At 34.9% G+C, this 17,305-nt stretch overlaps 1 protein-coding gene across 1 annotated transcript in view; it reads right to left on the bottom strand.

Annotated features, from left to right (window-relative positions):
* The window catches only part of LOC121406859 (unconventional myosin-XVIIIa-like), a 67,645-nt gene that overhangs the window by 13,036 nt on the left and 37,304 nt on the right, over positions 1–17,305 (bottom strand). The window contains exons 5-8 of the mRNA XM_041597729.1: positions 13,554–13,565; positions 3,452–3,662; positions 3,007–3,149; positions 1,970–2,070 (exon numbers count right to left, since the gene is read on the bottom strand). Coding sequence (XP_041453663.1) covers positions 1,970–2,070; positions 3,007–3,149; positions 3,452–3,662; positions 13,554–13,565 — 467 coding nt within the window. The remainder of the gene's footprint in view (positions 1–1,969; positions 2,071–3,006; positions 3,150–3,451; positions 3,663–13,553; positions 13,566–17,305) is intronic.

Raw genomic sequence — 17,305 nt, 5'->3', positions numbered from 1 at the left:
TTCCTCCTTCTTTCCCCATCTCCTCCTTCTTCAATATCCCCCTCCTCCTTTCCAATTCCCTCCTTCTCTTCCCCTCCCTTTATCATTCTCTTCAATTCCTTGCTTTCCTCCTCTCCGTTTCTCCTCCTATTCCATGCTCCTCCTTCCCTATTCTCCTCCTCCTTTCCTATCCCCTCCTTCTCTTCCCCACCCCCTTCTTCTCTTCCCCTCCCCTTTATCATTCTCTTCAATTCATTGCCTTCCTCCTTCTCTCTCCTTCTCCTCTTCCCCCTCCTCCTCATTCCCTATCTCCTGCTCTTTTTCTATCCCCTCCTTCTCTTCCCCACCCCCTCCTTCTCTTCCCCTTTATCATTCTCTTCAATTAATTGCCTTCCTCCTCTCCCCATTCTCCCCTCTTCCTACTCTTCCCCCTCTCTCTCTCTGCTTCATATCCCCCTCTTCCTTTCCAATCCCCTCCTTATCTTCCCCTTGTTCCCTTCCCCTAACAATCCTCCTCAATCTTTTACCCTCCTTCTTCTCTTCACACCATCCCCTTCTCTCCCTCCTTCTCTTCCCCCCCCCCCTCTTTCCCTCTTCCAATTCCTCCTTATCTCCCCCTTCAGTTTTCTACCCATCCTCCTATTATATTCACAACTAAAACCCCTTTTTAAAATAGGACATGACTTACAATCTTCCTAATCCCTATTCATCCTTTCAATGGCCAATATGAGAGATTTATGGAGTTTTAAATGGTGGTTTTCACTGGACAGTTACAACAAGCAATTTAGCGTCTAATTGGCTGAGATCAAAATCAATTTAAAAAAAAATCACTGACAACATTTTTCATGAAGCACTCTCCATTTAGACATCAATAATTCAGATCTCTGGGGGCCAAGCATGGGGTTAAAAATAATTGCTCAATCTCGATGTGCAGTGGGACATGTAATAACCCAGGAGTTTTTTTTTAACAGTTATCTTGATCTGTGATATACAATATATGAATCAGAATATTGTACCAACTGTACCTCTCTGTCATTTACACTTGTAGGCATAATATGACTTCAGAAATAAATAGAGACAAGAACACTGCTTAAAATTGTAACAAAGCAATAGCCCAACCCCCCCCCACCCCCTGAGTATTACAGAGTTATTGTTAATATGTGTAGTCAAGCTGTCATCTGAAAGACTGCTCTTGAATGACTCCTACCATTTTAGGAGCAAACGATAAGCAAAAGGCCATCTTACTGCGTTTATGAGGCTGTTCTCACTATGTTCCTAAAACTAGTTTACTGGAAACTAGTTTAGTGGAAACTAGTTTAACGAGTAGTGAGAACGGTCAAAGCGGTCTTGGAAGCGATCTTCCAAACCAGTTTGGAAAACCACCTCGCGATGTAGTTTTCAAGATCGCTTTGCCTCGTTAAACTGGTTTTAGCGTGAGGACACAACCGTTCTTCGGGAAGCGATCTTCGCACATTTTGAGCGCGCTACTCCACACGACAGGTGTAGAATGCCTATGCTGCGGTTTCGAATTTCGCGCAAAACGTGTCACCCTACTGAGAGCGTTTCCATAGCAACAAGAACGCTTTACGTGAAGTGATTTTGAAAACCACTTTCGTGTGATCAAGTGGGAATGCTAGCAAAGCGATCTTCCAAAGTGGTTTCCTGAATCGGTTTCCATTTAGAAAGCGTAATGAGAACGGCCTCTATGACTGTAGTCGTTCTGCATAGGGGGACATGACATTTGCTTCTGTGACATTTGCTCAGGTCCTAATATCTTAGGGAGCATAGGGTTAGAGTTAGGATTGCAATAAGAGTTTTTTTTATTCAGAATAATGTAATGATCATTAGGATTTATTTAGTTTTGGTAGTTAGGTTTTATGTTCGGCTTAACGTGTGGATTTTTCATCTGAGCTATTGTCGCAGGAGCAAATGTCATGGAACCTGCATACAACCCTTTACATCTATACAGCGGGAGGGTCGACGGTCTTACCTGAGTGATTGGTCAGCACCTGACATGAGGTAGTAGAAGATATTAAAAGCTCTCTCATCCTCTGGTTTCCTCACGATACGATACTTCTCAAGCATCAAGATCTATAAACATCATTCGAATTAATTCAAGGACATGTTTAGTTTGTTTGCACATACAATGACCAGTCTGAGACAGAATCATTTAGAGTGATCAAGTACAAGTAACACTTTACGACTCATGTCAGAGCCTATGCAAGATTATTATGGATAAACAGTATTTGTTCAGTCATTTCTTCAAAGTCAATTTTAATGATGCCAATGTAGAAGATTCAGTACTCAAAGATGGAGGTATATTTCTCTCTTGCTTTCGCTTGTTTTTTTTCTTTTTATTCATCACTTTATTGTTGATAATTGTACAACAGAACTTGCCTTCCACCAAACATGAGTACATATGATTTAGCCAATCTCACAACCTTTCTCGTTTTAGTCTTTTTACCTACTTCTGTTATCTGGGAAGTACAAAAAAAATATACATAAGCTTGTTTGCAAACACATTCTTATTCTATGAAGACTACAAGTTTCGTCAGAGATTTTTCAGACATGGCAAAAAGTAATATTACAAGCTGGATTCCCAGTACCAAAATTTTCTCACTGCCAACAGGGTGAATCATTACTAACAGGTTAGATCATTATTATTATATCAAGCAGGTAAAATGAATATATCATAAATAGGTTTCAAGGAAAGGAACATCAACAAATTTAAATCACCTAGTCAAGAGGCCTATACTCAAATATAACGTTGCCTTCCCACACAAAGGCTTTAGCGTCGCCTTCCCACACAAAGGCTGTTAACGCGCACTGCACGCCGCCTTCCCACAGAAAGGCCGTTAGCATACAGTGAACAGTGCGCGGTGCGGGAAGGCAATGCGCAATCTGTGCTTACGGCCCACAGACAGGAAGGCAACACGCAGTGCGTGCTATCGGCCTTTGTGCATGAAGGCAACGATAAGGTGAATGAAGCCTCTTTCGGTGATCTTTACAAATGAATGCATGATTTACCTGTATTGAGCTGGAAGCTATCTGACCAAGGTGATCAAAGTCTAGAGAGTAGATGTTAGCACATCTGGTAGCACTGGTGTTCTGAATGGTCCTAGCCCCGCCAAAGGCATCTAGCAGGGTCGTCACGGCGGTGATCTTGTCAACTAGTAAAGCATAGAAGGCAAGGAAGAGAGAAAGAAAAGTCAAATAATTCACTAAAAAGAACATAAAACAAAACTAAGATTAATTACTGAACACAATCTTTCTAGATATTACAGTGTTTGGCCATTGACAAGTTAGTCTGCAAGCTTCTTGCCTATTTGTCTATACAGAAGGGTAGTTGTCCCAAGAGTATTTAGGCTATATTTAGCTCACAATAAAATAAATTTATAAGAGGAATATAATCATAAGATGGGAGAAATCTGGATTAATAAGATTACAAAGATAATGGGCTTTAAAGAATCACCTGTGACGATGTTGTTGTGCGAGCCAGACACGATGGTCAAGTACTGTAAGACATGTCGCACATTCCATGATTTACCTCCCCCGCTCCTCCCCATGAAGACAATGGACTGGTCCTGACGGGTCGATTGCATTGAGCGGTAGGCGGTCTGGGCTGCAGCGTAGATGTGAGGGGGCATGTCTTCCAACTTGCATCCTCGGAACATTTGAATAACCTGTCGAAGATACAAATAATACAATATTTTAACATTTATCTTTAATTGATATTTATATGCTGGACCATTGTGGCCCAGTGGATTAGTCTTCTGATTTGAAACAGGGGGGCGTGGGTTCGAATCCCAGCCATGGCGTAATTTCCTTCAGCAAGGAATTCATCCAAGTTGTGCTGCACTCAACCCAGGTGAAATGAATGGGAACCTGTCCGGAATTTATTTCTTGAAATGCCACCGCACTTTAAAAGGCTGCAGGGCTAAAGCCAGGGTAATATATCAAAGTCCTTATGGAAGCGCATATGGATGTTATGACATAATGTGATATGCACGAGATAAGAATTATGTTATTATTATTATGATTCTTTTGCAAATGACAAACCCTTGTCATTGTCGCATCTGGCCCCAACTCATAGAGAGATTTGTAACTGATTCAATCAATCTCAACTCTGGAAAGCTGATGACATCATCATCATCTAGAGCTGATACAATCCTTCAAAGTGTTCTCAATTACAGATGACCACTCAAAGCCTTGTCCATTTGGGGGTTAAATGCATAACCAAGGGAGTGTTATGTACACAAGAATTTAAGATTGATAAAAAATCAACATTGACATTTCCATTCATATGTGGCATACAAAGTGTCACAGAAGAATAATAAATTTTATAATATGCATACAACATTTATAAAGGGAAAGGGCTTAATACAATGTGTCTAAGCGCTGCGTACTATATCCCAGGCCTTGGCACGGCTATCCTGATCATGCTTATGGGATGCACTCTTCCACATTTTAATTAACAAGATTGTGCATTAGTACTAAAGCAGGAGTCTTAACTCACATAAATCACTTTTGAATCAATTCTTAGTTGTAGCTAAACAAATGATGTATACATGCAAACATTTGAATATTTTACCATCCTTTGATTTGTTCTTTGTAAAGCTTAAACGAATATACAAAATAGAAAAACAAATTGGCATTCAGAATAAACAATTATCAAAAGTTTGAGAAGAAATGGAAAACTTTACATCCCTCATTCATGTCCTAGTTTGGGTAGCTTGATGGAAAACGAAATCGAATGTTTTGTCATAACCATTCAATCCTGAAATGTTTTCTATTTTTTTTATTTTGCTTTGTTTTGTATTTTATTTCATTTTGTATATAATATGTATAATGTAAAATGTTTATGTTTGTTATATGTATATGAAGTTATGAAAATAAAAAATCATTGAAAAAGAAAAAAAAAGAGTCTTAACTCTTTAAAAAAAAGATCCACTTTGTCCCTATAACCTGATAATTACAATTATGACAACTTTCCTATTGAGTAGCATCTTCAATGGAATCATTGATTGTGATCGACTGTTTTTAAAGATTTCTTTCTCAACCTTTTTTCTTTTTTTATTAATACCTAGATATTGTCAAGGTGAGCTGCCCCTTTGAGACAGAGAAAATTATGGCTGATGTTGAACAATGTCATGTATGTTGATGCTATGTATCACCAGGGGGTTATTGACACTAGATCAATATCATGTTCTGAGAGGAAGTATCTTTTTATGCTACATTTGTTCCATTGTCATCCAATGGCACGCGTAAACCATGGAGCTTTAAACTAGTCAACCAACATGCAATGACTTCAACCTGAAGGGGAAGAACATGCACTTAAACATGTAAATGCAGACTGCAAATACCTGTACATGTATCTTGATTGAAAACCAGTACGTTTTGGAAAATTATCTTTATTCCACTTTTGAAAATATATCAAAAGTAAGTGTGATTATATCTTAACCCTAATCTGCATCAATTGCTGCAATCTAGCAGAATAAACAATTCTCAATTGAAAATACCCTTTATTTTTACCTTAACTTTTTGTCCTTAATTTGTTATGCTATGAAAAGTTTTGCAAACATTTGAAAATATTTTTACCTTCTCATCTTTAAAGATAAATACCAGTTGTAGTAATGATCTCAAAATAAGTTGGAAAAAAATCCAATGAAATTACCACAAAAGTGTTTGTATATGTATAAATAAAAAAATATGTGTCAAGTGACTCTGGAAGAAAATGCTACCAATTGCTGAGACATGAGCAAAATAAGCACAGAATTCCATCATATATCTGATATTTTTCGCAGCAATGTTATTACACTGTCCCACATATCCTTTGCTGTGTTACTGATCATCAGAATTATCAATTTTGAGCTAAGATTTCATGATTTTACAAAAATAAGTTCACATTAATATACTACCTGATAAAGATGTTTGATAATATTTTGACAATTAACCTAGATTTAAAATACTTTCTCATGAAATAATTGTTTGCTCCAACTACTGTCTTTTACCTTTAATACATGTAAGTCTGTGACTACTATCTTTCATTCAAGGATGTCAAATGAAGATGAATGGGCTCCAGCCTTGTTAACATGAGTACTTAATCTCAAAACCTATAACATGTTATTATTTCTAAACAATTGTTTAAACTATTTGTAATTTTTTTAAATTTTTAAACAATATTTGTAAAAGTGATTGGCTTAAACATCATGCTTAAAATTTTAAACAGGAATTTTGAAATGTGCTAAATCTGAATTTATTCTGTAAAGGGCAATATTGGTCAATACAAACCGTAAGCATCATCCATGTTTGTTAAAAAAGTAATTCAAACAGCAGTAAAAAACAACCCGTAATGAAAATTGAAATTAAAAAACATTATTTTCTGAATCAGAAAGCTAACAGGATGTTAACATAAAAAATTACATGGGCTTGCAACCACACAATAATGAAAGTCTTGTGGTTCTCATGAAGTTGGGAAACTCGAACCCCAGAAAAATATTGATTTGAATCAACAGAGAAGAATCAAGCGAGCGTAAGTTTGAAAATTTATTTTAGTTATGACATTTTTTAAGTTTTGCTTATTTTTCATGAAACAGTTATATGCACAACTCAATGACATGCAAATGAAAGAGTCGATGATTGCACCACACTATTTCTTTTGTGTTTTATTATTTGAAATATATAATCTTTCGTTTTTTAAAGATTTGACAATTGAAGGTCCAACTTGACTGAATTATGAAATGTCAAAACAATGGCAATCCACAGGGAGGAATAATACTTTGTTTCACAGGAAAATGAAAAGAAAATCTGAATATTTCAAATCATGAAATACAAAAGAAATAGTGAGTGAGTGATGTCATCATGCAGTCCCCTCACGGACCAGGATGTGCATATAATTGTTTCATGAAATTCAGCGAAACTTAATAATGTCATAACTTTCTATCTTACATCCGATATTGATTAAAGTTTCAGTGTTATGTTAGATTTTTCTCTTTTATTCAAATCAACTCTTTGTTGGGGAGGACTTGTCCTTTAAAATTTAAAGCTAAATGGAAAATTTGATAAAGCGTCAATAATGGAATCATGCTCAAGTATTTTCTAATATTCCCATTTTACAATCGTGCCGTGGGATTTCCTTTTTTTCCAACGCTTAAAAAGCAAACTTTGATTCCTAAATGGATTTTAAATCTCAGACATAAAGATGCATATTAACTGAAGTCTGTCATCTGAACACTGCTACTAAGTGCCATTTCCCCCTTCAATCAGAGAGTTTAATGACAGAGATCATTCCGGTAATAGCAAAGAATAATAAGGATTAACTTATTTGTCAGGGATTTGGAATTCTTTGAATGATTGTCACATTATTCACAATGAATGTACGATTGCCAATGCATATCGCTTTTGAAGTATACTGTTGCAATGCAAACACCTTAAATTTTAAGCAATTATTCTGTGGGTGTTTTTTTTTGTGAGTGAGGAGGTTCAGATTTTTAATTGAAAACTAGAATTTAATTCGTCATGCGGACGAATTAGGTGGTCTGTCATGATTTTTCATTCAGAGTCGGCTAATGTATAAAATGAATAATTTAGATATGATTGATAATCTTGATTCTAGACATCCTAAGAATAAATTTTGACCATTGCTCGATGTGATTATTAATGTTTCCCATAGACTTTACACGTAAGCAATTTTGAGAATTACAATTCCAATATTGCAAGTGAAAAACGGGCATGATCCCGGCATCTGATCAAAAAGTGGAGGGCACATTACCGAAAGCCCAGAATCTCAGCTATAACATATTAAAGGCTCCGGCAAAACTGACCAGAAGAAATGGAGATATGGCTCACGAAATAGAGGAATGTCGAATCTAGTTTTGAGAAAAAGTCATGTCCCATAGAGATTACACACAAAATACATGTGATATGAAAAAAACAATTATAATCTGTTTTATCTTGCTAAATTTTAACTTTCATACCTTTTAATTATCATAAAGGATCATGTAAGAGGTGGCAAAAAGAAAACAAAAATGAAAAAAAAAATCATTGTTTCTACCCCAGGAATCGAACCTCCGCCCTCGAGAAAGCAAGTCAAATGCGTTATCCATTGAGCCACGATATTCCCCATAGAGATTACACGTAAGCAATTTTGAAAATTACAATTCCAATTTTGCAAGTGAAATACGGGCATGATCCCGGCATCTGATCAAAAAATGGAGGGCACACTTCCGATAGCCCAGAATCTTAGCTACAACATGTTAAAAGCTCAAGGAAAGCTGACAAGAAAAAATGGAAATATGGCTCACGAAATAGAGGAATGTCGAATCTAGTTTTGGGAAAAAAAGTCATGTCCCATAGAGATTACACGCAAAATGAGGAAAAATGACATGCCTCTTTTCATCGCTGTTTTACGCAATGATGCATTTCTCAAAACGAATATTCATGTTAACTGAGGAGAAAGAGTACATTATAAACTACAACATATTGAAATCTGGGCGAAAAATGATCTATATTCGAGAAGTTACAGCCAAATTTGCATAAATTTGATGACGTCATTTTTGAAAAAAATGAAATTTTTAGTTTGGGCGCCTATTTGATGACGTCACGATATAATTTAGGGACAATGGTGACATGAAATCAAATTTACAATTAATACTCTATCGATATATGGAAAAAAAAATTGGGGGTCAACGGACTTTTTAAAGAGCTACAGTGAATTTACAATAGGCATGTTTTTGCCCATATATGGCCTATAGTGAGAGCTCGCGCGCACACGTGCTGCAAAGTTTAACGGGTGTTAATTTCGTTATTAATGGTTGTAGAAGGTTGATCAAGGTATCAAATTGCTCAGAATTTTATTAGCAATGCAATGATATTAAAGAAACGGTTTTTCTGCGTTGTGTTAAGGTGTAACGCGCGGAAACGCGCAAATTTTTGAAATGCTTAAAATGACCTGAAACGTACCCAAAAAAATTTATAGGTCATTTGGACGATTTTTTTACCTTTGACGCGCGCGTACGCGCGCGTCATGACCTCTACATGACCTTTGATGACATTGACATTTGACCCTTGACATGAAGTTAATGTCATGTAAATATTGTTAATTTTTGACAATTGATAATGAAGATATGATCAAATGAAGAATTTTACAAAATGGCGCGTAGATGACGTCATCATGACCATATGACCTTGAAAAGCTTATTTTGCCGTCTCTATGATAGATTCTATATATGACGAAAAAATCAGCAATGCAATGATATTAAAGAAACGGTTTTCCTGCATTGTGTTAAGGTGTAACACGTGGAAACGCGCGCGCAAATTTTTGAAATGCTTAAAATGACCTGAAACGTACCCAAAAAAATTTATAGGTCATTTGGACGATTTTTTTACCTTTGACGCGCGCGTACGCGCGCGTCATGACCTCTACATGATCTTTGATGACATTGACATTTGACCCTTGACATGAAGTTAATGTCATGTAAATATTGTTAATTTTTGACAATTGATAATGAAGATATGATCAAATGAAGAATTTTACAAAATGGCGCGTAGATGACGTCATCATGACCATATGACCTTGAAAAGCTTATTTTGCCGTCTCTATGATAGATTCTATATATGACGAAAAAATCAGCAAAATTGATTCAGCCAATTTCGAGAAAAGTTGGCGACAAAAAATAGGTACTATGAATAAAGAAATAAAGAAATAAAGAAAATTCTGACGAAATCAATAGGTGATCTGTCGTAGACAGACCACCTAATAAAAAAATCTCAGAGAAGAAAGCCATGAATTGTATAAAAACATTTTGGAGGAATGGCATGTGTGATTGTTTGATTTATTGAAGGACAAAGAGATTGCCAAGAATACCATAACATCCAACTGATATCAATCAATGAAAAAATTATATGAAATTTCGGGATTTTTAATTTAAATTATCCTTGAAATTTACCAATTGCCAAGAAAGACATTATTATCATAACATCCAACTGATATCAATTTACATCAATGAATAAATTATATAAAATTTAGATATTTTTGAATTATCCTTAAAATTTACCAATTGCCAAGAAAGACATATAACATCCAATTGATATCAATTTACATCAATGAATAAATATGAAATTTGGAGAGATTTTTTAATTATCCTTGAAATTTACCAATTATTATACAAACCCAAGGGTGAATTAATTTCAATATTTAATGTACTATGCATCAACACATAGATATTTATCTTTTATATTTTGTACATTTCTTGCTTGAAGGAGTTCAGGCATATTGTCGATCTGTCATTTCCTCTCAATAACTTTAGGAAGCGAAGCAAAGAATTGTTCACATTACAGACAAATTGGAGTTTTAAAGGCACAACAGTCAAATGCTATACTATCAGCAACTTTGTGTCTAACAATTATACCTAGTTGAATTGTTATCAAATTTGTCTACATATTGTGAATACAGGAATTATAAACAGGATGGCTACGTGAATATTTCTCATCTTGGGAATTTTTAAGGGATGGATCATAATGGCAAATAAATCTTGTCATAACTACTCTCATGTTACCCTGCGTGCTTACAAAGAGCTAAGATAATATAGCCTAATTAGCCTACTTAAATATGGCACTACACTGTTCAAAATAACTTAAACAATGCTGTTTACTCTGTGAATCGCTCAGTAGTTGTTTAAACAGTATAAACAAGTGTTTAAAATTTTAAACAACCATGTTTAAATAATTGATAATTCAATATTTGAATTTAGACTTTGTTGTTTAAGATTTTAAACACTTGTTTAAAATGTTTAAAAACACTGTTGTTAAAATCATTTTTAACAGTGAAGTTTATTTGATGTCTACACTTAGCTCAGAATTGCCGAAACTGTCTTTTGGAAGCTACATGTATGGTCAGTGCATACACTGTGTAAGTTATTTGTTGCTTTTTCTGCAATAATTCCTCCTTCAAAATGCTTGAATCATTTTATTTGAACTCCCTAAGGACAATGTATGAAAGGAAACATAACTTCCATTCCCTCTGAAAGTAGTGCATCATTTCCTCTTTCCTATACGGCTATTAACTGTTATGACAAAGTTACTGCTTTCTATTCTGTTGTCCAACTCAATCTATCAAAGACTTTGAACCTACAGCAGCTACACAGCCCTGTTTATAACTTGAACTCTGACCATCAAATGTTCTGTTTTCATTATTTTCTTTTTTCTTCACTCATATCTATATACTGCTAATATGATAATTTACTAGACAAATGCAACTGCCTCAATCATAAGAATCCCGTTAAATTACAAGAACTTTATTAGGCTAAAAAATACCTATTAATTATTCCTGCATTCACAACGCCCCGATACATACCCTTCAGGATAAGTTCCTGAAGTTACGAGCATGTGCAGTATAGTCTGATAAGCAGGCAAGGCGCGAGATTCAAAATCACTAGCCCAGCAGCCAACCACGGTGCCCACACCCAACGACATACTGGACTAAAAGTTCCCGTAAATTGCTTTCACATTGCCAAATACCTGCGACCTAGGAAAATCCCCACGAAAGTGCTCTTAATTTCGCCAAGTACCTACTATTTAGCGGGTATTTTATTTCGGGGAAATTCCGCGTAGTTACCAAAATACCTGGAACTGACGAACTTTGAGGCAGTCTGAAACCACTTCATTTGTAATTTTCTTATCTTTTATAGGTGTGGGGCTATTTTCAAACTCTTTTTTTATCCCCTAGCAGTACTGAAAAAAATTCAATACAAATTGTAGTGAAAACATTTTGTCCATCCAAAATTTAGGCCATATATATTACACAGGTCCACCCAGGGCTTGCCAACTTTCGTAGGAGAGGGTGAACAGGATTTGGGCCAGTCCGCATCCAAGGTCAAGCTCACATGAAAACTGTATCTATTTAATTTTAAGTCTTCCATTTTGTCAGTGTGTATATGCTACCTGCATGTCACTTCAAAATTTTGTATATTTTGTGAGTGGTTTCACTGGCAACAAATCATCAGTGGACTAAGGACTTGTATCTACCCATTGATAACATTTTTCCAGAAACATTCTATCAGTAAAGCAAAAAGCTCATCCATTACAAAACAATGACACGGTTAATCATGATTTTTTTTCTTCTTGCTACCAATTGCCGACCTCTTTTTCTCATTAATGTTATATCATCTATGACAGGTTTATTACTTGAATTAATGCCATTATTTTACAACCAAATTCTTCAAATGACCTTTTGATTTATGTGTTTGTCCCTCATAGTTCAATCTGAATTCTCATCAATATTATTTTCCAGGAATTGTACCTCATTTTAACTTCAGATGCCAATAATTTCTCTAGTTGTTCAGATAAATATTTGGATTCAATTTTCTTAATATTTTCAGGACCCCCCCCTGGAAAAAATGCCAAAACACCAGCCCTTTACCCCCCCCCCCCACCCCTCTCCACGACAGACAATCATGTACTTTGAAGTCCCATGCATTTAAAAAGGACGCAGTCACACATCTCAAGCTGGTCGAAGGTACATGCTGTGTACATAGCTGCAATCCACATCAATGCATGCCATGGTAAATATCATGTTCATTTCAAAGCCTTTCTCTATGCAAACACATCAAGACGAACACACATTGCACACATCATAATCATCTGAAGCAAAAAGGACAGATTTCGCATAGGCCTATATTAAAAAAAAGACTTTCAGTCCATTTAGCTCCAAAAAGATATATACATGTACTTTTAACTGATATTGACGGTCGAGAGGTATAAGCTTTATCAGAAAATATAAATATAATTTCCTTGTTTTGTTCTTTTGACTGTAGATACAAAGTGACATATCCTATTGAAAAAAGTGAAATACATTTTTCTCTTTTTTGTTGTCAATTGTTGATCATGATATAGCTATATTTATTATCAAAGTTGATTTTTATTTGGCTTGGAAATAGGCCTACTATTCATATATTCAAATTATTTGAATGCTGGTAGCACTACACTCATCAGAATAAGAATATCACTTTTTTCATTTTTTTGATAGGCATATTCTCCCAACAGTGAATAGCCATTTGATATTCAAATGAATAGTTTATAGGGGGAATCAAGAGTAAAATCAATATTCATTCCAAGATATACTTCAGAAAGGAGAAAAACACAAAGTTTACCAAAATTATTCTACAAAGGAATTCATCAGGGATGCCTGTCAGTTTCACTTAAACTTGGTCTTAAAAAAAGAAGCCAAAACATATGCATCATAACTTTTTTGTACTGTCTTAATGTTTTAAACACTAACTGATTGCATGAAATAATGAAGAACTCGTAAGTAAATGGGAATCATTTAACGTATTTAAAATAAAACAAATGCACAGCAACACTTACAAGCCCAATCAAAACAGACTTAAACGCATTTACTTTAGAATTTCGAACAGTTTGCTTACAGGCAACAAAACTCATGCTACAAAATGTGCAAAACAATATATAGAAAAACACAGCAACATTTTCAAACGTGCATCAAACATAGCATACAAACAAGACGAAAATTCCCAAGCAAAAAAAATCAAATTCTAATTAGGGAAAATCATTGTACTTACTGCCTTAGCATGCTGTAAATCAAATAAAAACATAAAAAGCATCATTTGTGAACTAGATAAAACAGCCTGTAAACATGCTTCAAAAATATCTAAGCTGAAAAGCTGTGCAAATCTTACAAATGGGAAATCTATTTAGATATCAAGACAATGTCAATGTTATTCCCAAATGAGAGAAAACTTAATGCATATATTTCAGGGTGTGACAACAAATACAATATGACAGACATTTGAATTCAAGGGTAAAGCTTAAGTGCTAAGTATCATATGGCAACAAACATTGTATCCATAAGATGTAGAAATGAGTTCATGCAATCTTAATGAGTCAATGCATTATCGCATGTCAGGAGAAAACAGATCCTCACAAACACTGGTTTATAAATGTCTTATCTATAATTTCTCTCATGCCCCCTCCCCCATCCAACTCTTCCCTTTCAGAGAAAGACAGAGAAAGATAGAGAGAGGGGTGGGGTATACTTTCTATTAAAGGTCAAGTCCACCTCAGAAAAATGTTGATTTGAATCAATAGAGAAAAATCAGACAAGCACAATGCTGAAGATTTCATCAAAATCGGATGTAAAATAAGAAAGTTATGACATTTCAAAGTTTCGCTTATTTTTAACAAAATAGTTATATGAACGAGCCAGTTACATCCAAATGAGAGAGTTGATTATGTCACTCACTCACTATTTCTTTTGTTTTGTATTGTTTGAATTATACAATATTTCAATTTTTACGAATTTGACGAATAGGACCACCTTGCCTGAAGCACAAAATGTTAAACTAATGGAATTCCACGTGTTCAGGGAGGAATGAAACTTCATTTCACATGACAATGACGAGAAAATCAAAATATTTCATATTTCAAACAATAAAAAACAAAAGAAATAGTGAGTGAATGACATCATCGACTCTCTCATTCGGATGTAGCTGGCTCGTTCATATAACTGTTTTTCGTGAAATGAAGCGAAACTTTGAAATGTCATAACTTTCTTATTTTACATCCGATTTTGATGAAATTTTCAGTGTTATGCTTGTTGAATTTTTCTCTTTTTATTCAAATCAAGTTTTTGTTGGGGTGGACTTGTCCTTTAACACGAATGTTGATGGCTGTGACTTGGCTACATCTGTTCATGTCATATTATTTTTCCATTCTTTGCAACAGAATGCTTTTTGACAGCTGAGGATCATCTGTACAGCCAAACTAAAGAAAAGAAATACTACGAAGGAGTTCTCCCAGACTGTGATTGATATCAATGTCTTGTACAGATGTACTGATTAGACTTTAAAGCAGCAATCATCACAGGGCTTAAGGAGTCAGCCATATTCCTTCTCTGATATATCATACATATTGCTCTCCTATTTAAAATCTTAATAAGAAAAGAAAAGTGCAAAGGTATCAGAGTATACGAATAATATACATGTACATGTATAATTTATCATTTAACCTTTTATACCAAAAGTTAATATTGCTAGCACAAGTTGCACAAGGGGACTTCAGTGTATTGCTTCAGTATTCTGTACTATTTCTTCGCTGAACATGTAAAAAACTATGCAGGCTACTATCCAATTGATTAACACAGTTTTTCTTTATTGTGGAGTCCGCATTATTCCAATCTGAACTCAATCTGGACTGTTTGAGGATGAATTCATGAAGAAGACACAAGACTCACTGCTTCTAACTTAATTACATTATTGCTCAAGGAGAAATGATCCATCTCCATTTCCACCATTCCACGCCCCATTCAGACAAAAAAACATACCCCTGTACATCACTCTACAACGTTGTTGTACACATTGGACTTACATACATGTGCTTGAATAATAACAAAATGCTGCCAAAATGAAGACGCTGTAAGAAACAAAGAGTCTGAGCAGTGTTTTCAAACTAGAACTCAAAAAATTATTCTGGTTCAGTGTGTTGTTGGGCATTTGCAAAACATTAAGCAGTGAACTAGATGGCAATGATGGTGGACATACATAAAAACTACACTGCCTAAAATTTAACCTTCCTTACCTCTCATAAAAATATGTAAAGCAAAATCATTTACCACAAAGGTTGATTTTAAGACATAAGAATGTGCATAAATGAAAATGTTTCCTTATCACGTGTTAATTAATTTCACAGTTTTAATCCAGAATTGTCTTTTTTTAAAGCAATCTGATGACAATCCTTCTGCACATTGAATGTCATAATGATTTGGTACTACATCTGTTTAGAATGATAATTTTTAGTCCATTTTCCCCTTTTATGATTCATACAAAAACCAGTAACCAATATATTATGTTTGTTATGTTATCAAAAATGCATTATAAGAATTATATTAATACAATAAAAAAAATCAAATCAAATCAAATGATATGCGTGTCTGAACAGACTGCATCTCTATTCAAGTCCACCAATCTGTGCTCGGAGGCAAATGAATTCATTCAAGTACAAGGAGATACTGTAATCAGATGTGAACACCTGGTAGGCACAGACCAATGCTACATGGTCTAATCAGATTTATTAGGAAGAAAGACGAAGAGGGGTACACAGAATCAGTCAGCTTGGAACCTTCCAGGGACAGGCAATGGCACATTATGAGATGATGAAAATGATGAGGAAAATGAAGATGATGATGATGGTGATGATGATGATGATGATGATGGTGATGGTGATGATGATGATATTGATGATTATGATGATGATGATGATGATGGTGACGGTGATGATGGTGATGATGACGATGATGATGATGATGATGGTGGTGGTGGTGATGATGATGATGATGATGATGAGATGATGATGATGATGATGATGATGGAGATGATGATGATGATAATGATGATGATGGTGATGATGATGATGATGATGGGGGTGGTGGTGGGTTGTAGCAGCAGTGGTGGTGGTGGTAGTGGTTGATGGTGGGGTTAATGATGATGATGGTGATGGATATCAAAATAGTGAAGATGACTGCTTTCAGTTATGATAAAAAGCCTTGATTGCTAGTGAGGGTGAAAATAAATTGAAAAATAAATTATGTTGAATAAGAACAAAAAAGCCCAACTCATTTATCCCTATCAGTTAAGTTATCTAATGAAGATATAAACATATCAACATACAGAGTAACCTGTAAACTGTAATCTGTAAACTGTGAAATGTCAAAGATATACATTCAGCCATATTGAATTATTACTAATTTTACCATATTTAACCAAGGAGATAATACCAAAAATACAAATCATGTCACAATTTTTTTCTTACTTGATATCTACTGTAGATCAAGAAAAGAAAACTACCGCTATAAACTTCCAGCACACTAGGATGACATTTTATAGAGCAATTAATTCATTGTTTTATTTACATGTTAAAGATTGTATTATGCTTTTTTTTACAGACCGGTGAATATCCAAAACTTGCGTCTCTTTTTTGGGGGGTTAAACTGTTGCATAATTGGAAATTACATACCTAAGTCTAACACCATCTCATCAGCCAATTATAACTTCCTGTTTAAAAAGTGATTTTTTTTTATTTCAATATAAGCATATCCGCGATTCGTGGAATATTCATCCTAACTCTTGATATTCCATTCTGAGCCATCCAATATTATATTAATATCTACTAATTCAAATGACTATTGATTGTGATAAAAAAATAAATTAAGAAACTAATCTGGCTTTCCATGCAGCACATTCCTGTTATCATTCATAAATTCATGGTCAGCTTCCCAAAGTCAATTATCTGAAAACATGAATATCAATTATGAATAAGT

The sequence above is a fragment of the Lytechinus variegatus genome, chromosome 2 (assembly GCF_018143015.1).
Source record: "Lytechinus variegatus isolate NC3 chromosome 2, Lvar_3.0, whole genome shotgun sequence".
Taxonomy (NCBI): Eukaryota; Metazoa; Echinodermata; class Echinoidea; order Temnopleuroida; family Toxopneustidae; genus Lytechinus; species Lytechinus variegatus.
This window is presented reverse-complemented; position numbering and strand designations above follow the sequence as displayed.